The 22,320-nt window shown below is 36.4% G+C and overlaps 1 protein-coding gene across 2 annotated transcripts in view; it reads left to right on the top strand.

Moving 5' to 3' along the window:
- Positions 1 to 22,320, top strand: part of TMEM260 (transmembrane protein 260) — a 73,298-nt gene that overhangs the window by 1,874 nt on the left and 49,104 nt on the right. The window contains exons 2-3 of one of the 2 annotated variants that reach the window (XM_066275162.1): positions 3,915 to 3,946; positions 4,668 to 4,819. In XM_066275162.1, the coding sequence (XP_066131259.1) occupies positions 3,915 to 3,946; positions 4,668 to 4,819 (184 nt within the window). The remainder of the gene's footprint in view (positions 1 to 3,914; positions 3,947 to 4,667; positions 4,820 to 22,320) is intronic. The other variant, XM_066275163.1, reaches the window with a different exon arrangement.

Here is a 22,320-nt window from a genome sequence, read left to right as displayed (position 1 = left end):
GATGACACAACTACAGCTAAGTTGTGTCCAGAATCACCCAGCTAGAAAGTAGTGGCAGTCAAGGGAAGAATCCAGAAAGATTGACTTTAAAACATGCTCTCTTCACCTCTGCTGTCAAAGAATTTCACAAAATTGTTAAGTCTGTCCTCACATATAGAGCAATGTGTAAACTATTTAAAATCTATGATTGTTGCCTTGTCATTATTAATACTGTTTTTGGTTTTTCTCAAAAGAATAAACTTATCTATTCACTTGGAGTTACCAAACTTTTTGAGGTGCTCTAATTTGTTTAGTTTGACTCTCAGTAGTGGTTGCTTCTATATTTTTGTTCATTTTGGGGGAGTGATAAATAAACTCTTCCAAGTATTGCTGGTAAAATTTGTATATAATCATATCATTGATAATTTTATGTTGAATAATCTGGTCTTGAAACTTTGTGTTTATGAAATATATTTTCTGTCAATAAACAGACCCATCTCAAAACCAATATAAAGCATGTATCATTCTTCCTGATAAGTCTTAGACTATACTGCATAAATCCATTACATTGTGTAGCCTTCTGGTGTTCTGTGCTACTTGATACACATAGTTGATTAATGGACAGGAGCACTCCCAGTCCCTTGGAGGAGAGGGCGGAAATCAAACCTTCAATTTGTTATTCTTGGGGAAAATGAATTTGTATTAGGATGCTGTCTTTAACAGACTTTATATATGACAATATAATTACTATAAAAAGTATAATATGAAGGTACATTGTTTTTTTTTTTTTACAGAGTCAGAGAGAGGGATAGAAAGGGACAGAGAGATGTGAACGGAGAGAGATGAGAAGCATCAATCATTAGTTTTTCGTTGCGACACCTTAGTTCATTGATTGCTTTCTCACATGTGCCTTGACCGTGGGCCTTCAGCAGACCGAGTAACCCCTTGCTCGAGCCAGCAACCTTGGGTCCAAGCTGGTGAGCTTTTGCTCAAACCAGATGAGCCCGTGCTCAAGCTGGCGACCTTGGGGTCTCAATCAAACCTGGGTCTTCCGCATCCCAGCCCAACGCTCTGTCCACTGCGCCTCCTCCTGGTCAGGCGGAACATTGTTTTTTAAAAGGTAAAGCATCTGCTAACAACTGAGCTTGCCACCCATTTGTGTCCCAGTTTTACAACAAGCTATAGTACTCAAACTTGAATGTACTTCCCAATCACCTGAGAAACTTGGGCCCCTATGCCAGATGGTCTTTTTTCTTTTTGTTTTTTTTTTTTAAATGTAGGTAAATTTGGGGTATGGTCAGGAAATTTTCATTATTATCAAGCACGCAGATCATTCTGATTGCAGGTGGTAGAAGGACTTAAATTTCAGGAAGTCCTGGCATACGAGGTTGGGAGAAAGCAAGGACTGGGGGAGGCTCTTTTATTTTTGTTTTTCACTATTCACTTCCCCTTCTTCTCTTGATCATATTCAACTTTAAGAGTAATATTTCCCATTAGCTGTTTATCAAAGATACAGTTGCAGGCTGTGAATAGTAGCATCTTCTCTATAGCTTTTAGTTCAACATTTGATAAGAGTTGATGATAGGAGTTTGTCACATTCCAGATTTATCCTTATATTGTACTAACAACTGCAGCAAAGAACAGCATACAGACTTCTTAATGATAAAAAGAAGTTAGAGGCCCTGGCCGGTTGGCTCAGTGGTAGAGCATCGACCTGGCGTGCAGGAGTCCTGGGTTCGATTCCAGGCCAGGCCAGGGCACACAGGAGAAGTGCCCATCTGCTTCTCCACCCCTCCCCCTCTCCTTCCTCTCTGTCTCTCTGTTCCCCTCCCGCAGCCAAGGCTCCATTGGAGCAAAGTTGGCCCGGACGCTGAGGATGGTTCCATGGCCTCTGCCTCAGGCGCTAGAATGGCTCTGGTTGCAACAGAGCCACACCCCAGATGGGCAGAGCATCGCCCCCTGGTGGGCATGCCGGGTGGATACCGGTGGGGCACATGTGGGAGTCTGACTGCCTCCCCGTTTCTAGCTTCAGAGAAATGGGAAAAAAAAAGTTAATTCTGGATAGATTTTAAATGGAGGAGAATGACTAGTAACCTGGAAAATTTGAACTTCACTGTACTTCCTTTCTCGCACCTACAGAAACTTAAGAAAAAAATAATTAAAATGGTTTTGGACTGAAGACGTAAGTGCTATCTTATTCTAGAATAAAACTATATACTTGACAAGTAGTTACAAAGGGAAGAGTCATTTTAAATATTTTTAGACCATAAACAATTCCTTTAAAAAGTATGTAAGATACAAAAAGTACCTTTGGTTTCTATGGTTTTCTTGAATATCTCCAGATAACTTAAAAGATGCCCTTAAGTAATTGACTTAAGTGAGCAATATCTATCTTTGGGAACCTTTATGGGGGTTCCATGTTGTGGGCAGTCATTCACTTAAGAGGGGTGTCTGAGTAGCAGGGATGACATTGTGATACACCGTTCTGTCAACCTCTATGTTTGGAGCTTGAATTAGAGTCTGTGTGTGGCCAGAGGAGGGAGAGGTGGTGATGTCTTGACAGGATCCTGAAATGAATAGGATAATATTTTTAACTTAGTGGAAAGACAGAAATGAAATTACTAACTAGACTATAAGGCAATCGAAGTGCTAAATAGGTTCAGACAGGTTCCCTGAAGGAGGAAGTGATCAATTCCAATGGGGGAATTAGCTGGGAAGGGGGCAGTTGAATTAGGCCTTGAATGATTTAGGAGAGAATACTGGGTAAGAAAATGAGTGATAGGCACAAAAGAGGACCATTCCAGAGGACAGTGGGTACTGATTGTAGGGAGGTAAGTGTAGGTTTCATGGCTATCATCCTTGTAAAGGGAGCTTGAAGCCATAGAGGGCTTGCATGTCATGCTGAGGAATCTAAACCTCATTGATTAAACAGGGAGCAGCCATTGAGACATTTTAGACGAGGGATATGATCAGGCCTTTTTGGGGGTTTGGGGGATTGGTTATGGGGTAGCATTAATAAGTTATTTCAATATGAATGTAAGTGGAAGATTGATCATTGCTATTGCTCTAGTCCAGGCCAGAGAGCATAGAGATCTATCTACATTGTGGCTAGGCAGTCAGTAAAAATTAGTAATATTGACATTCTCTGAAGACTAGAAAATGGACATTAATACATTTCCTAATAATAGCTTTCATAAATCATCAATTAATATTGATTTCTTACATTGTACTGTACAACAGTGTTCAGGAATGAGTAAAAAATAGTTCCTGTGCTCTGGATACTTCAAATATTAACAAACATTAAATTAATGCATTATAATTTTAGAAATTATTACTAATGGCAAGGAAGTATAAATGGCTATGTACATGGTTTGAAAAATATGTCATGGTAGTTGGAGCTTACCAAAATAACCTGGAGCAAGTCAACACTTGGAAATTGTTTATGGTATTCAGCCTAATTAATGCAGAGAAGGTATCCAAATGTCAGATTGAGGGGGGAGTAGGGCGCACTTTTGGGAGTGTTGAATCGTCATGTCCGCACGTTCTACATTTCGTAAGGTTACATCTTTACAGACAGTTTTGTACTAAATTCATGAAAGATAATAGAGCATATTATACTAATGCTCTGTAAGAGTTTTTAAAAACATATATGCAAGTATATACAACATTCAGGAGGGAAAATAATCATTTTTGTAAAAATAGAATTCACCTGCATTTTTACTGACCAGTTATTAAAAGCTACCAAAGATAGTTTGTTGAATAAGACCTAAGGTAGAAAATATTCTTAGACTATTCATGCTGTTAAATCTCTGCAGATTTACAGTTTATCCAGTCAAATTAATGCAAAACCCCAATGCAAGCATTTGGATTTTGAAAACTTTGGAGGAGTGTCATTTTCTAATAGTAATTATTGGTTTTACATTATTTTTTCACAGGGGAACTGATCACAGCCGCACATGAGCTTGGAGTAAGTATTAGTTTTATTGTTTAATCAATGCTCTCATTAACAGTTTTAGGAATTAAGAAAGTTTAATTAAGCATGGAATAAAGTAGATTAATTTATTTTTAAACCCCAGTTTTTAGTAACTTATAAGTACAGTACGTGACAATTTACTTTAAGTTTTAAATCCAATTAAACTAAATTATAAAGCAAAGCCTTTACTATATATACAGTAGCTGGCTTATTATCACCCCAAATTTTGTATAAGCTGTGGAGAATAAAATAAATCGGGTTAACAGTTCTAATAAGTTTATTATTTAATAAACTTTATTATGGTGCATGATCCCTTTAGGCAAGACCTGAGGACTGTCAGCGTGGTGGTAATCCCACAGCAGTGTGGTCTTTCAACTCTCACCAATTCGATATTTCAGAACCTGCTTTTTTATTTTCAATAGCCTTTTAAATGACCCTAATGTACTGTGAACCCAGAGAACAAACTGCTTAAGAATTGACAATGAAATATGTCACCCCTTCTGTAGGTGACACACCATGTGATAGACGCTGCCAAATCCACTAAGGAAAATATTTATTTGGATCGGCACAAAAGGATTACAATAGAAAACCACTATTCAAACAGTTCGTCATTGGCTCTTAATCTTGATACTTGCCCGAGGAGAGGGCTACTTCTCAATTAAAGCCACCCTTCCTTTCCCAGAGGAAAACCTAACTGTTGGGAATTTTTCCGTAGGTTGCCCATCCTCCTGGCTATCCTTTGTTCACTCTGGTGGCCAAACTGGCAATTGTACTGTTTCCTTTTGGTTCAGTTGCCTACCGAGTCAATCTTCTGTGTGGCTTATTTGGAGCAGTAGCTGCATCATTACTTTTTTTCACCGTTTTCAGGTAAAGTAGTTGATTAGTTAAAATTCAGTCTGACTAATTGGAGATGTAGTTTTCTTATAGCCCAAATACATGAATTAAAATTTTTTGTTGTTGTTGTTTCAATGGTTTTCCAATATTACTCATACGGTGTCACTTTCTTAATTTATAGTACTTTCATATGCATTTGTCCCCTTAAATGATTACCCAGTTCTGCTTCATACAATGGAGTGAAGGTGTCACCTGATCATTATCACAGTTCTCTGGTTAGGCAGAACTAATAAGGTTTGTCATTTTATGAAGATGCAGATGGGCCAGTTTAATTCAACAATATGAAGTTTGTCTTTGAATAAATGGTAACTATCCTTTAATTACTCACAGTATTCCTGATGGGCAGCTGCCTGTCAGGTTCAGAGCTAATTATATTGTCCTTAAACACGCACATGTTGTATACTTTTTGAAATGAGGCTATTAACTAAGGAAATCAATTTGGGATGTGGTTTCAGTAAGGTTTCACTTTGTTCTATTATAGCTATAGGGAAATTAGGCAAATTAGACCCCACTTATTTTACTGATGGAAGGTTTTCTCATTTTGAAAGACTACCCTGCTTTTTAAAAACGGGTCATTAGTTTAGGATGTTAGTAAACTCATTTGTCTTTGGTGTTTCTGTTGCCTTCATTCTTACCTCAGTCTAACTTATGCCTAAAAGGACTATAGTGAAAAATACAAATTATACTTCCTACAAAAGGAAAACCCAATTAAAACACTTTTTAAAAAAATGATCGCAGGTGTGGTTATAAAACAAATAACTTTTGTGTGTAAATATAGTATAATTTGAATAGACAATTTCAAATGTCATTTTGGAGGCAAATGTTTTTATTTGCATTAGTCATAATAGTGCCCTTAAGCTAAATTCTTTTCTGAATTCTCTTTTAATTATTTATAGTAAGGTGAAAGTTAACATAATTATGACTTCATACTTTTAAATCTATTCGTAGAAAGCTTTCAGATTCAGATATTATAATTGTTGATCATTGACTAAATTTTTATCTATATTATTTCATTTGTTTCTAGTTTAGTCTTACAGGTTTTCCGTGATAGCCAAATTTTTAAGTATGAAATGTTTAAAGTAGCATCTCTGCTTGGATTTATTTGTGTTATGTTATAAATATTTTCTTTTTATAAATTATTAGAATAATATTTATTAGAATTATTTCTTCTGAGTCTTTTATAATTAAGAATCTATCATTTCTATTGATAAGAAAACTGATTTTTTATTTTTAAATATTTAGGCTGAAATTTAGAATAACCTGTTTCGTATTGAATGTGTGAATTATTCATTTTCACAAGACATTTAAGAAAAAGACATTTAAAGAAAATTAATACTTGTATTTAGATAGTTTAAAATCTGTATTTAAAAAAATCATCTCTATAACTTATATATATATATTTAAATCCTGTGTGGCTATAAAAAGCTTTTATGCAAATAAAGGGATTTGCTTTCTAAAACTTTTCTGTTTTTCAGTATATTAATTTTTGGTGCTGTTCTGCATGAAAACTACTATAAAAATCATATATAAAATTTTTTATCTTTATAGAATCCAAACACTTTTGGATAGTAATATTCCTTTGGGTTTTCCATATTTTTAAATATCTTTTATTAATTATTATGCTTGACTCGCCTGTAGTCCTTTTCTTTTAATATATAGTTTTAGGGATAAATTTATATACTTACTGATACATGTTTTAAATCAAAAACTTTTAATATGACAAAACTGGATATTTGAGTTAATTTTAGTAATAAAGTACTTTGTGAGAGTTGCTTTCTTTTAAGAAAGGGTTCCAACAATATTATCTCACATACATTTTAATATGAAAATACTTCATTATTTTGAATACAAATAATTGACAAGGTACATGTCCTTTGGGAATAACCTAGTTCAAGTGGCAAATCTGTTTTGTCAAACAATAGACACCCTTCAGGAAAGAGCAAGTCATCTCTATGGTAATAGGACTAACAGTAGCCTATTGATTGAGTGGAAGAAGACATTATACAATGTCAGCTGGCTTGTTACAATTTCATTTGTTGTATGACCTGAACTTAACCTTTAAAACCTTTCTTCTGTGAATATAAACCCAACAGCAGGACACAGTTTCTGTACAGCCATTACAGTGACGGCTTTTTCCCAGTCCCAACGTGCAGTAAATGTATTCCTTTCCAGGTTGACTCCTTTATCAGAATTAGTGGAGGAGACATTTCACTACTTTATTCACTTACACACCAAATCATCATTCCATTTTGTTGTTGAATATTGAAGGGTTTTGATCCAGGAAACCGTTTTATTCTTTCTTTCCCTCATCACTTAAGAGAACATTACTGCACATGTGGGATTAATGCTGACTGGTGTGCAGTAAATTAATTCTTTTAACAGGTTTAGGGTTTTTTTCAGGTAATTGTTCACATAGCATTCACTGTATTTAGCTCTTGGGGTGGACATAAAGACCTGTACCTTTTAAACAAAGATTGTGTTTCAAAAGCAAATTTCTGTTGAAATGTGTTGATGTAAAAAGCTCCAGTTTTTCGGTAAACATGACTTAGGTAGAAAGAACACTTTATTCGTTGTTTCCAATCGCTGTGTAATTTTTCCTTTTCTTACATCTTTCTCTTGCTTTTAAAAGCAGTAAGATGTCATTAACACTGCACTTTTTGTCAGTATTTTCTAATGGTTGGCAAGAACTCACATATATTTGCTTTGCCCTGATGCAGAAAAGCATATGAGTAAAACAGCACATGGAAAGCTATCTGTGTCACTGTAGTTGATTGAATTAAAATAGTAAGATTGTGCCAGTTCTTTCTGTATGTATTTATGTATTGTCCCCTTCAGGGGTATTTTTAAACATGCGTTACATTAAGGGAATTTAATCTAATACATTTCATTTATATGAAATAGTATTCATTTTCTTAATGTGTACATCTGTGCATATAAGACTATGTAATACAGTTTTATAGGCCATTAAAGTAAATGAGTTTTGAGTTTGATATTGTATTTCTTTAAAGTATCAGACTTGAAATTTATAAATCCCATTAATACCAAATAAAAAAAGTTACAGCTAATGTAAGTCATTAATATGAATACCACTCAGCATTACCTCATGCTTGAATTTCAGACTTATTTTCTATGGAACATTGAACTAGGTCCTATCTACTGAGTCAGGAAGGAACACTAAAATCACATCATTAAACATCAGTGTGCTTACATTTCAGATGTTCTGGTATTATTAAAAAAGGATGGAGTTGATAGCATTGTATAAAAATTCTTTACCTCGGGAAAGACTCACAGGGTTTATGATCTCAGATGAGGGCCTATCTTGTATCATTTATTTTGGTTGTTACATTGCAAGGAATATAGTCTCAACAGGCTTGAGAGCCAGCATGTCCTTTAAAAACTATTAGGGGCCAAATGGGGGACCACAGAAGGATTCATTCAGCAATATTTGTTGAGCACCTTTGTGAATTGAAAGTAAATCTGTTTTAGTTTTATGATAAAAATTCTGCATATTTTAAAGAAAGACAAAGTCAGTAATCATTGAATAGCAGCTTTTCAAATATTTTTTCTAAAAGGCACTGTTTCGGGAAACTTGCATAGAAGAGCTTTCTAACACCATTAACATTGTACAGTAAGAAGTCAGCTCTCTTGTCGTCAAGCAGGTATCTAGAATATATGAATATTAATACTAATTAAAGGTATATTGAAACTGTTTGTTTACTGCAAAGACCCTACATCCAATTTTAGTAAAATTTAAATATCTTCTGGAGGGTTGTTTTGTGCTCATATTTTATTTATGGGGTATTTTATTTTTTATAAGTTTTATATTTCTAAACATTATGCTGCTGCTAAAAGTTAATTTGATTAAACTTTGGGAAAAGGAACGGTTGATTCTGAACTCTTGAGTCTGCTGTTCTTGCAGCTTCCGCTAAGATTTCACTCAATAAAGAAGAGGAAAATGCCATACCTTAGAGAATGTAGAATCTCCTGCTTAAGGGACATTTGGATTTTCCAACTTAAAGAGAATTTTAGATTATTGCCATTGAGAATAATGTGAGGCTCTGCCTAATTTCAGAGGTAACTATGCATAAGTAACAAATAGTCACCAAGTTTTTGTAGTTGAAGAAGAATGGAAAGTACTGGAGCATTAATTTCCATTCAGGAGAATATCTGTCTTGATCCCTGGCTAATTGATCATATATTTCTCTCATACTTGTATTAAAATTGCATTGACTCAGACTGGTTAAGCATATTAAGAGCTTGGTTCATTTGCATTTTCTTATAAGTAGAGGGCCATATTAGGCTCAAATAGCAGCACTTCATTTTGAAGGGAAAAAAGCAGGGCAAAAACTCTTTTTTAAGACTGTAGAGTCTTTTCTGACAGCTAGTCAGAGTTAGAATTAGTTCAAGGAAATGTTAATAATGCACTGCCTGGCCTAATCCCTTTGATATCACCAGGTATCCTCCTGTTCATGGGTTAATTGCTTTAAAAGCGAAGGCAATATTCTGAGCGGTGGGCCGCTTCACCTTTTCACAGCTGTTACCATTGAGTGACAACTAAATCCCATGTGTAAGATGAGGAAGAGCTCAATCTCCAATTGGGAGAAAATTTATGTAAACCACAATCCCTTCAGAATGTGCGGAAGTCATAGACTTTCTTGATTTACTCTGCTTTTCCCAGAAAGCTCTATTGTTCACTTTCCTAAGTCCCATCAACCCTTTGTAGCAGAATATCACAGCGGCAGCAGATAGCTTGAAATATATAAATGCTATCATAGCTCTGATTAATAGCAGTGCTTATGAGTCAAGTCTGATAACAGTGCAGCTCTCCACTCAATTTCAGATACTGCTAATGGAATCTGTCTTCTCCAATTGTAATATGAGAAGGCCTAATTTGCCATGGAGCTTGGAGCTGTCACCAGTAGGGGATTGTGGGGTCAGATGGGAGCTGCCAGGTTTTTGCCCTGCAGCTTGTATCTCTCACTTTGAATAGAGCAGCCCCCTGCCTGCCAGTTAGCTGATAGGCCGCCGTGGGGTTTATGCCACTATATACAATAGGGAAGGGCTACATAGGCTGACTTTATAATTGTGAAGCTAGCTCATATTTCCACAGCTACTGTGCTGCATAATTTCTAATAAGTGGTTTTAACAAATGTCAGATTATGAAAAGTTTCCTCAATTACAAAAACTTATAAAACATTTAAATTGCTAAATCTGTTTCCTGCCGAGATTTTGCCACCGGAACTAGTCATTGGTCATTATGGCTATAACAAATGCATATATTTTAAAAAACTATAAATAAAATTATAGATCATAACGCCTATAGATTTGCTGCTTTTCAAAGCTATAGGAATAGAAAACAGGCTTAATGATTTGATATATTAAGTTATACTTCATAACTGCATAGGAAGACTACTTAGTTCTAATGTTCTATTATTATTAAATTGGTTAAGGTTGCTAATGAAAGTAGTTCAATACCCTCATTTTGTTGATTTTTGCTATTTCAATCTTTTAAGTTTACTTCTTATACCTTTAGGATCTGAACATTTAAAAAATCTTGCAGCATTTTCTGCATTTTGAGTTGAAAAGGACTTAGTGTGTTGCCTTGGCCAGCGCCTTTGAGAATAATATGCTGGAATATTCTTTCAACCAGTTTCAGTTTTGCAACTGAATACGAAATACGCTATCAAAATTGAGTAACAAGCTAACATTGAGGTCTTGTGTGTTTTTAAACATTTCGAACAATGTTGATGAAAATCTGTAATTTGGGAGTTATTTTAAACTAGGCTGTGCCTTAAGAAGATAATGCCTCCCGTTGTGCAAGTTATTTCTCTTACCATGAAAATTTAGTAAAATGTAAAGTAAATGATGGTGATTTCTTATAAAGCCCAGTTCAGTGTTTTTCTTTTAGATATCAGCTCTAAGTTGATGGGACATAATAAAATGAATTGTTCTAAACCGTGAATAGCTTTCTCATTTATAGGTTAATGCATAAATCTTACTTGTAATGGAAATCGTGTGATTACATTTTATTTATGGAAGCTATTCATAATCTTATTCCCTCCATTTCAGTTTTGCCTTTTCCCTTTTTGAAAGCTTTTAAATCCCCACCCCAACCCTATTTTATTTAGTGGTTTAAAGTCAGCAATAATACTCTCTACTTTTCCTTTTAGTGTACTGGTAGTTGACACTTATTTATATAGCTGAAAATTCAGGGTAGAACAGTTCCTTTCCTTTTGATTGAATCTCTTGAACTAGAACAAACCTTGGTAGGATTTTTATCTGGAGTGAAAGTAAATTTTTATAAAATGCGGGAAAAAAGACTCATTCGCAAATTTATTAAAGATAGAAATGTTTTACGTATATTTTTTAGGTGTGGTGGTGGCTTCAGAGATAGATATAACTTTAATAATATACCGTGTCCTAAATTATTGATTAACGTTCATTAGATCTAAACTTGAAAATGAAAAGAAAAAATTTAGATTCTACAGCTCTCTAAATGGCCGACTATAACTTGCCTATGGAGTACCTGGCATGTATTAGATGCTCAGTACATATTTATTGAGTGTTGAGTTTACTGCCACCGAGAGAGACAGGTTCAGCTGGACACCTTTCTTCTCCATAGTTCAGCTTCCCAGTGTGACCATTCTCTAGGCACACTGAAGAGAGAAATGTATGGGTATTGAGTATGGGAGTGAGCCAGAAGGTAACATTTATATAATTTTCATGAACAAGACCCAGAAAAATAAGAACTTGGGAGGATGGAGATGGTAGACTTACTGTTAATGATATCTTCTTGCTTTACCACACTGTAATCCATTGCATTTTTTTTAGTTGTCAATATGAGTTGACACTAAGAGTAATTTAACAATTGTGCCCAGATGTTGCATTGTGGCCTTCCTACTCAACTCCACTTACTTCAAAGAGTTTTCCATGTAGAAGAAAGGTATGCATTCTTCATGTTGGGTTATTTGCATGCAGGTAACACCAAAGGCAAATACATTCATGGATTTTATGAGACACGTCAAATGTGTGTTCTGAAGGAATTTCAGGGTTTCTGTTTTTTGCCTTTTGATGGAGGGTTAGACAAACATGTGACTACACATGAAAATCAAATACCATGTAGTGGAAAGAAAACTATACCTTATCATCAATAGCAAACCTGTGTCGATGGTTTAAATTGTAACCTCCGGATTTATCCGTTGTGTCAACAGGTGAATAGCATTCCATCAGTGAGAAAACTACTGCACAATCAGTACCTTTCTTAGGAATCTTAACTAGGTCTCATGGATTTTGTGGACCAAAGAGAAGGCAGTTGTGTTTTAACCATAGAATTCTGAGCTTCACACTTGTTAAGATGCTCTTAATATTCAATAGCTTCATGTACTCCTTACCCCATTCCCACCCCCCCTCCCCCTCCAGTGGAAAAGTCTCTGTCATTTGCATTATCTTGGTAAAACTTGAAGTTCCTGATCACCCTTCCCCTACTGGCTATCATACTCTTGGTGTATCTTTCCTCATTGACTAATGACTTGGCTTGTCCTAGAATGCGAACTACATGATTTTAGTATCAACTCAGATAACGAGCAATTTGGTAGGTGTATTATTGCAGATATACTGCAAAATGTATTTTATATTTTAAAAATAAATGTGTAATAAATAAAATATGTAAGATAAACTATATTTATTTATATAAAAGATACTTTAATAACTTGAAATATTTTGATATTCTGAATCATCCATATTATTGATTTACTCAGTTAGTATGAAACCTTGAAAACTGAGCATACCTGTCAAACAATGTAAAAATTTGATTTTAATTGTTAGTATTGACGTGTGACTCTTTTACAATACAATAGTTGTGTTATTAAAATAACCATAGAATGGTGTTTGACGTGTGAGCATCCTATAGCCTCCTTAGATGTTACCTCTATGAGTCAGAGTAGATTCTAAAAATATGTATTTCATTTGAAGAAATGTTGCCTTTGACGTCTTCTATGAGGCTCTATGAGAATTAGATTGAGAATAGAAAGCATTTTTCTCATCTGATTTATCATAGGGTATTCTAAGTTAACATGGAAAATAGACTATTTGGCAATTTAGTAGTGACTTTTGGTGAAGAGACTTCATTTTACTCAATCTCATTTGAATTTTTCTTCTTTTTCTTCAGTTGACTGTTGAAGTAGTTTCACCAATTTCAGTTGAAAAATGTGTTTTTAAATTTTAAGATGTCACTCTAGCACATTAAGTGTAAATAAAAAAAACTTATTCCATGGTTGTTTTTTAAAAAAAATAATTAAGACATTAATTAAAACAATAAAATGAAAGAGACTTTGCATGGGATTGGGGCACTTGAAACCATGTCAACACAATAAATTAAAAATAAACAATAAAATGAAAATTGGAAGTAGGGCTCCTGGATTGCCAAGTGAAAACACGATGGTGTTTCTGATTATGTCATTTTTAATTGAAAAAAAAATCAGACTTAGTCTCTGGGTAGGTGACAAAGGTTTGTCTTATTTGGGAGACACATAGGTAGAGTTTGTCTGTACAATTCATTTTATGGGTGATACCAAATGGCTCATTTTGTGGGATCAGAACAAAATTTCATTTAGAACCCATGTTTAAATAATAATGTGAGATTGGACATTTCTTTCCTTTATTTCTAAAAGGAAGGTTACTTAGCCAGAAAATTGTACTACCAATTCATTTAACAGTCTAATACAGTGGTCCCCAGCCTTTTTGGGGCCACGGACCCGTTTAATGTCAGAAAATATTTTCACGGACTGGCCTTTAGGGTGGGACGGATAAATGTATCACGTGACCGAGACAAGCGTCAAGAGTGAGTCTTAGACGGATGTAACAGAGGGAATCTAGTCATTATTTAAAAATAAAACATTGTTCAGACTTAAATATAAATAAAACAGAAATAATGTAAGTTACTTATTCTTTCTCTGCGGACCAGTACCAAATGGCTCACGGACTGGTACCAGTCCATGGCCCGGGGGTTGGGGACCACTGGTCTAATATACAGTCAGATTTATAAATAGTGTGTGTTGCACTCTACTTAAGACAATTTAACTCTTCCAAAAAACGTTATAAATGTATGTTTTAGCCTTTTCAGGAAAATAAAAATTCTGTAGTGCGTGTGTTTTAGTTAGAATTATTCCCTAAATTGATTCCAGCTAATCTGTCTGACCACCCACTCCAGGGCACCCTTCATTGAGAGGGATTATAATTGGCTCATAACAAACACCCTAGCAATCAAAACAGACAGTGGATTAATTGGAGGCTCTAGGAATTCTGTAGATGGATAGGATTTATACCAGGGGTCCCCAAACTACGGCCCGCGGGCCACATGCGGCCCCCTGAGGCCATTTATCTGGCCCCCCGCTGCACTTCCGGAAGGGGCACCTCTTTCATTGGTGGTCTGTGAGAGGAGCATAGTTCCCATTGAAATACTGGTCAGTTTGTTGATTTAAATTTACTTGTTCTTTATTTTAAATATTGTATTTGTTCCTGTTTTGTTTTTTTACTTTAAAATAAGATATGTACAGTGTGCATAGGGATTTGTTCATAGTTTTTTTTATAGTCTGGCCCTCCAATGGTCTGAGGGACAGTGAACTGGCCCCCTGTCTAAAAAGTTTGGGGACCCCTGATTTATACCTTTTTTAAAATGCATAAATAAATAGAAAAAAAGTTGTTTACTCTATCACCTTGTTTGCTCAAAAAGTTTAAGACTAGATTTGTCTCAGACATTCTCATCACTTAGTCTTCTACACATTTAATGTCTTTTTAATTTCAAATTTACAGTGATTAACAGATAGGGAAGGTTCACTGATATTTGATTCAATAAGATGTAAGATGGAAATTCTAAAGTATTTTGTTTAAAATATTATAAAAATTTGAGAAAATATAAGGACTTCCTTTTCAGTATGTGAAAGGCACTATGAGTAACTGTGAGCCTTTTGTATTTTACTTATTATTCTCTTTGACATATTTATGTTATAAACGCAATAAATCACACATGAAAAAGTGATTTTTAAAGTAAATTATCTTTTCTATAGTCTTGCTGTAAGAATATTTAAATACTTGAGTTAAAGTACAGAATGCTGAAATGATTATTACTTAGTATCTGTAAGATATATTCTCTTGGACATCACTTTATATTTTTAAAAAATTAATGTAAAAATTCAAAATGAATCATTGAATTTTTCTGCTAAGTTTATTTGTTGCTAAGACACCTCTTTTATAATAGTAAAGGATAACAATGATAAAGGACATGGTTCTTAAAAGAAACAAAATTTATCGTAGTACCAAAACATCTTTTAATTTTTTTGAAATTAAAAAAAGATTATTTATAAATAATGGCAGAAATAATTTTATAAACCATTATTTGGAAATGGTTGGACTTTGGTTGAAGTACTTAGAAACCATTGCTATTTAGAGAACATTGAAAACTAAAGATAAATTATGACAAATAAATGTATACAAAGGTGGAAAAACATCTAGTTTTCAAAAATCAAATAGCTTTCCTAGGGACATGCACACATGTGAAGTGAGATAGTCTTTTAATTTAAAAAATGCACCAATATACTAACATAGCTATCCAGTGGTATCAGTGGTCCAAAAATGAAATCTATTGGCTTTGTAATACATTCGAGTTTTAAGTTCCTCAAATCTGGTTTCCTTACTATGTTTTGACTGGGTTACAGTTAAATATTTCTATCCCTCAGAATTGTATTTATTTAGAAAAAGAAAAACATCTGTATTCAGTACTTTTTAAATATATTTAATGAGAATCTGGAAAAGGGCAACTACCCTGGTCTTCGTAGAAGTAGGAAACATTTTCTGGAAAGATGATGCTCACGCTGAGTTGTAAATAATCAGTGAGAACTGCCCAAGTGAAGGCAAAACAGTTCTGTCTATAGAGAACAGAACCTCACTTGCAAAGAAACCCAGGGATGGAGAGAGACAGCTTGTAAGTACAGGGACTTACAAGTTGTTTCATGTTGCTGAAACCCAAAGTTTGAGGATTATATAAAAAAATGAAGCGGAGATCAGATCATAAAAGGCCTTGTCTGTTGTGATGAGGATCTTGTAAAGAGAAGTCATTAAAGGACTGGAGGCAGAAAGGGACAAGATAAAGTGAGTTTTAGATCCCTCACTCTGGTGGCAATGGTGGGCCTCGGGGTGGAGGCACACAACACAAACAGCTGTTGCATTGGTGTGAGCCTGCGGTGATAATAGCTGAAACGGCCGTTGTGGTTTGGATGGAGAAAAGAGGATGCATTTTTTAAATGTTTACGAAGTAAATTTGGCAGGATATGATATGTTCAACAGGGAGAGAGGGGGGGAGCTTTGGTGACTCCCAGGTCTCTTATCTTAGACAACTAGGTAGATAGTGAAAAGAGAATGTAAGAGCAGAGCCGTTTCCGGAAGGACTATGAGAAATTAAGTTTGCACGTGTTGACATTGAAGTTCTCTGGGACATCCAGAGTTGGAGTGGCTTTGTGAAAGGTGTAAAACAATCAGAGATGTGTAAGTCCTAAATACAGGGGGAGGCACTGCTGGAGTCAGATATGGTTTCTTCAGTTTGTTGCTGTCAGATGCCATCCAGAGAGTAGATAAAGCCATCCAGGCAGAGGAAGTAGAATGAGTACAATTTCCTGAGAATGAAATCTTGGGAAACAGTGGCTTTAAAGGAGTTTATGCAAGAAGAGGAGTCATTTGGAGAAAACACAGAAGGCAGATCCAGAGCTATAGAAGGAAAAGCAGAGGGATGTGAGGCCCCAGATGTCAACTCAGTGAAGTGTGGCTGGGGGAGACGTCCCCAAAGCCTATTGTATGCGGTAGTTAGATGGCCATTGGGGACCTCAGCCAGAGCAGTATCAATGGAGTGCTAGAGTGAGAACAGAGGGTAGAGGCTGCAGACGTGGACCATGTGAGGATAACACTGTGCCTAGCCATGACCCCGAAACTTCCCTTTATGAAGCATCCTGACATCAGCTTGCTCTTTAGTCATGTATCTTTTTCTCTAAAGTGAAAGGAATCATGCTCAGATAATGCAATATACCTTGAGCAATAGAATGAGACTGCCTAACAACAGAGTCAGTGAAGTAGAGTCAGAAAGTCCTCATCCTTGCCATTGCTGACATCATTCCTTGACTTGTCAGCAAGGCCCAAATTCAGCGTGCGGTTCACTGAAGTGGGGTGTCACCTCTCCGTGTTAGCATGCCTGTGATATCGCAGCACTGGGCCTCACACCTGTCTTTCCACATTGCACTCACTCTGCAGAGTTATTCGTGTGTGGTTCACTGCTTGTCTGTCAGCACAAACAGTTTTAATGAAAATTTTAAGAATTTGAGAACAGCTTTATTAAACTCTTTTCCATCATGGGCTCCTTTAGTAGCAGAGTTCATTCTTGTTTAACAGGGACGTTTCATCCTTAACACAGTTTGACGCACCCTTCCCCAACCCACTTTTCACTATGACCTCAGCTTTCAATCCACTCATTTCCTCGATGCCCCAACACTTGTCTTTCACTCAAGTGAAACCTAGAACCCTTTGCTCATCCTTTTTGTCTCCTCCCTCCACACTCCTGTGGCCACCCAATGCACACCCCGTGGCTCATTACTTTAACTCCCTTTCCCTCTTGTCAGTCTGACTTGCCTACTCAGTGAAGTCCCTAACCTGACTCAGGCTGCTGCTGACTTCACAGCCATTCAGACTGATGCTGCTACTTCCCAACCACAGTCTCTGCAGCCCTACCCCTGCTGAGCATAGCGTGCTACCGACAAGTCCCTGGTAATGTATCCCTCCGCAGTTTGTGGAGAGTCCCCACAACAGATGTCTCGCAGTAGCTCCACTTCTCCTAATCCACTAGTCTGTACATGTTCCATGGTTAGTAAATCTTGATAGATTCTAAATCTTAGCATAAAGCAAACTTTTAAAGGCAGTGCAGTCAAATATGTGCATTTTTAGAGACATTCACAGTTTGATTTATAAAATATACTAAACACCTTTGTACACTTTAAATGGATGAATTATATAGCATATGAATTAATAAAGCTGTTTTTTTTACATAAGGAAACTTTCAAATCTGGAATTGAAAAAGAAAGAAAGAAAAGGAAGTTGGAGAGCCCAGGGAATTTCTAGAAGGGCTGGATTACCACACTCTGAGCCTGAAACATCCAGAGTCCTAGGCAGGTGTGTTCTAGTGAAATCACCACTAGCGGTCCTCTCTGGGCACGGGACATCCCAGATTGCACTACCAGCTGACTTTGATTCTGAATGTTGACTCTGAAAGTGCTACCATCATTTTCTGTGGAAATGATGTAGAAATGCCGCCAGCCATGTTTGAATGTATTCTGTCCCCATCCCTGCTTCTTTGCCTCACTAGTTTCCAATTCAAAGAACAGAGTGAGTGCTTCTAATAGAGCCAGGTCATACACCCATGCTCTAGCTCAGAGGTCAGGAACCTATAGCTCACGAGGCAGATGTGGCTCTTTTGATGGCTGCATCTGGCTTGCAGACAAATCTTTAATAAAAAAAAATAATGTTAAAAATATAAAACATTCTCATGTATTGCAATCCATTCATTTCCTACCGCTCATGTTCATGGTTGCGGGTGGCTGGAGCCAATCACAGTTGTCCTCTGGGATAACACCAAATTTTTATTGGATAATGCATAACGTACACGGGTCATTGTCTGGCTCTCACAGAATTACATTTTAAAATATGTGGTATTCATGGCTCTCTAACCAAAAAGGTTCCTGACCCCTGCTCTAGCTGCAAGGGAAGCTGGCAAAGTTTTTGTATTTTGAGGCTGCATATTAGGGGGATGTGCTTCATAAACTGGTTATCCCTCAAGCATAGAAAAGGATTTTAGATGTTGAGCAGAAAATTTAAAAACAAAACAAAATATTACCCTTTTGTCTTCGTTTTATATTGGACTACAACCCAAATTTCTGTAAGACTTAGTTTGATTTCTAAGCAAGCGCATTTGAGATCCTAAAAAGATCAAGTTTAGGGCCCTGGCCGGTTGGCTCAGTGGTAGAGCATCGGCCTGGCATGCGGAAGTCCTGTGTTCGATTCCCCGCCAGGGCACACAGGAGAAGCGCCCATCTGCTTCTCCACCCCTCCCCCTCTCCTTCCTCTCTGTCTCTCTCTTCCCCTCCTGCAGCGAGGCTCCATTGGAGCAGAGATGGCCCGGGTGCTGGGGATGGCTCTATGGCCTCTGCCTCAGGTGCTAGAATGGCTCTGGTTGCAGCAGAGCGATGCCCCAGATGGGCAGAGCATTGCCCCCTGGTGGGTGTGCCAGGTGGATCAGGCCGGGTGGCGTGCCGGGTGGATCAGGAGTCTGTCTGATTGCCTCCCCGTTTCCAGCTTCAGAAAAATACGGAAAAAAAAAAAAAAGATCAAGTTTATAGGTTTTGATTTTCATTACTGGTTTTATAATTAGTTACCTCAATTCTATAACCTTGCTCAGCAGTCTAACAAATCATTTCTCTGATACCAAGGAAAATTGAGTGTAAGAATACATAGATTATTCTTTGTAAAACCATCCTGAGCTTGGCATGGGGGGTAGGTGGAGATTCAGACTATAAACCTTGCTGATGTAGGATTAGTCTTCAATAAAATGCTAATGTATGTAACTAACTGAAAATAGTCTAAGGTCACTGGATAAATTTTATCATGAAGTTGATCTTTTTACCTTACTCTCTTCAATTTTTAAAACCTTATGAAGTATTTGAAAAGGCAGTAATTCCAATAATTAATGTCAACAATTCAAGCACTTTAGGATGTCTTCCTGAGCATAATAATGTGTTAAAAATCAATGAGTCTTAAGTTTTCTTCCTGAGGATTCATACTTATGAAGACTGTCTTTTCATCTCTCTTTAATTAACTGATGGCTTTAAACTGACTAATTGCCCTTTCAGGGAAAATAAAAAAGGTTTAAACTAGTCTTGAGACATGCTGAATACAATACAAGCTGATAGTGTGTTGTTTGATCAAAGAGAAATAAATACAATTCTAATAAGTGGCAAAACTTATTCTATTCTTTACTCCAGGGGGTATATATTTAACCAAATAAAAATATAATATTGCATTAATAGAATAAGTTATTTGACATTCAACCAAAAATAACCATCTTTTACCTCATAATATAATGGCATTAATAGCTAGATAAACAATTTGAATCCCAGTTCTGCTACTTAATTACCATAGGACCTTGCAAAAATCACTTTATCTCTCTGGGCCATAGTTTCTTCATTTGAAAAGAGATAAATAACATCTACTTGTGATATTGTGGTTAAAAATTAAATGAGTTTATGTAAGGTAAGCACTTAGAACAATGCCTGGCACATGGCAGGCAAAAAATCTCAATAAATGTTAGCAAATTTCAGGAATTTGTTGATTTCTTTTTTTAACTTTTTATTTTGACATAATTTTAGATTTATAGAGAAGTGGCAGAAATAGTCCCGTCTTTGTCTAACCTTCACCCAGGTTTCCCAGATGTTAATATTTTACCACATTTGCTTTGTCCTTGACTCTATGGGTATTGTTTCAACCAGTAAGGAGTGAGCTGCAATCATGGTACCCTTTTACCCTTAACTACTTCAGGTTATGTGTCTTAAAAACAAGATCACTTTTTTACATATCCACAGTGCAGTTCTCAAAATCAAGAAATTATCATTGATTCAACATTATTATCTGATCTATAGCCTTGATTCAGATGTGCTGATTGTTCCATCACATACTTTATAGCAGAAGAAAATTCCAGATCATGCCTTTAATTCTGTTGTCATATCCGTATATTCTCCTTAATCTGGAGCAGTTCCTCATGGGGTTTTTGGTCTTATAAGACCTTGAAATTTTTTTATATGTACAGGCCAGTTATTTTGTAGAATGTTCTCCAATTTGAGTTTGTGCCCTCATGTTTAGACTCAGGTAACACATTTTTTGGCAGGAATATCATAGCTATACTATTCTTTCCTTTGAAAAGATCAGAAACCATATGATGTTTGTCCCCTTACTGGGCTGTCACTTTTGATCATGTGGTTAAGACTGTGTCTGCCACTGTAAAGTTACCATTTTTTCCTTTGCAATTAATCTGTTTATAGGGAGATACCTTTAGACTATGCACGTATTTCGGTTACTGTAAAACTTTACCCACTATTTTTGTGTCCACTGATTATTACTGTTATATCAAATAGTGACTTCTAATTCTATCATTTTTTAGAGTTACTGGTATTCCATAGACTTTCCCTTCTCCCCCATTTATTTATATCACTATATTCATAGATTCTTATTTATTCATTGGGTTACAACCTAATAATATAACTATTTTGATGTTCAGATTATCACCATTTCGCCAATGAGCGCCTTCTTACTTTCTGTCATAAGGTGTTTCAAATTTATTCTGTACTTGAGATACCCCTGCCCTGAAATCAGCCATTTCTCTGTCCAAAGATGCTAATTGACTTTTAAATAGAGGAAGGAATCTTGTATCTTATACTGAATTTCCAAAGTAATATTGACCAAAGTAATATGAATCTTAGAGTTTCCTTTTAAAATGTTACTAATACCTTAAGATTAATTCATTCTTTTACTAAATTTCTTTTCTGTGCTTGGGGCTAGATGCTTTCAGTGCAGGATGGGACAAAAGTAGGCATATGTTTGTAAGTATATGAAACAATTTATTCTTGTATTACTCCTTTTTTAAAAAGAAAATTGAGAGCAGGGGAGGCAGAGAGTCAGACTCCTGCATGTGCCCAGACCGGATCCACAGCACAAGCTCCCTATGGGGCATACTCTGCCCATCTTGAGCATTGCTCCATTGCTCAGCAACTGAGCTATTTTTAGCACCTAAGGCTAGAGGCCAGAGAGCCATCCACAGTGCCTGGGGCCAACTCTTTGAAATTAATCAAGCCATGGCTGTGGAGGGTGGGGGGAGGGAAAGACGGAGGAGTGGAGAAGCAGATGGTTACTTCTCCTGTGTGCCCTGACTGGGAATCAACCCTGGGACATTCACACTCTGGGCCATCGCTCTACCACTGAGCCCCCAGCCAGGGCCTTTTTCCTCATTTATTGTATTATTTTTTCTGTATGAACAACTATAAACCTAGTTTTGCCCCACTCTGTATAAGTGAAGTTTAACTCCACATTTCAAAAACAATGTCAGAATAGTGGTTACAGACAATTACATGCTATAGATGTTCAGAGATGGCTTGAAACCTGAGAATTGAAGAGAAATTTGAGGAGAAGGGTGGAGTTTGAATAAATAGAAAGGTGCAGGGAGGACATTTACGTCAGGGCTACAATATGAGCAAAGATATGACGCTGGGAATAGGCATGTTTTATTAGGTAATTTTGAGAGGTCTGACTAATTGGTGGAGAAAATAATGTTGGTAATTATTGGCTAGCTGGGTGGGGTTCAATTTATTGGGAGCCTGGACTCCAGGCTGACTCAT

Source organism: Saccopteryx bilineata, chromosome 4 (genome assembly GCF_036850765.1).
Source record: "Saccopteryx bilineata isolate mSacBil1 chromosome 4, mSacBil1_pri_phased_curated, whole genome shotgun sequence".
NCBI classification, from domain to species: domain Eukaryota; kingdom Metazoa; phylum Chordata; class Mammalia; order Chiroptera; family Emballonuridae; genus Saccopteryx; species Saccopteryx bilineata.
This window is presented reverse-complemented; position numbering and strand designations above follow the sequence as displayed.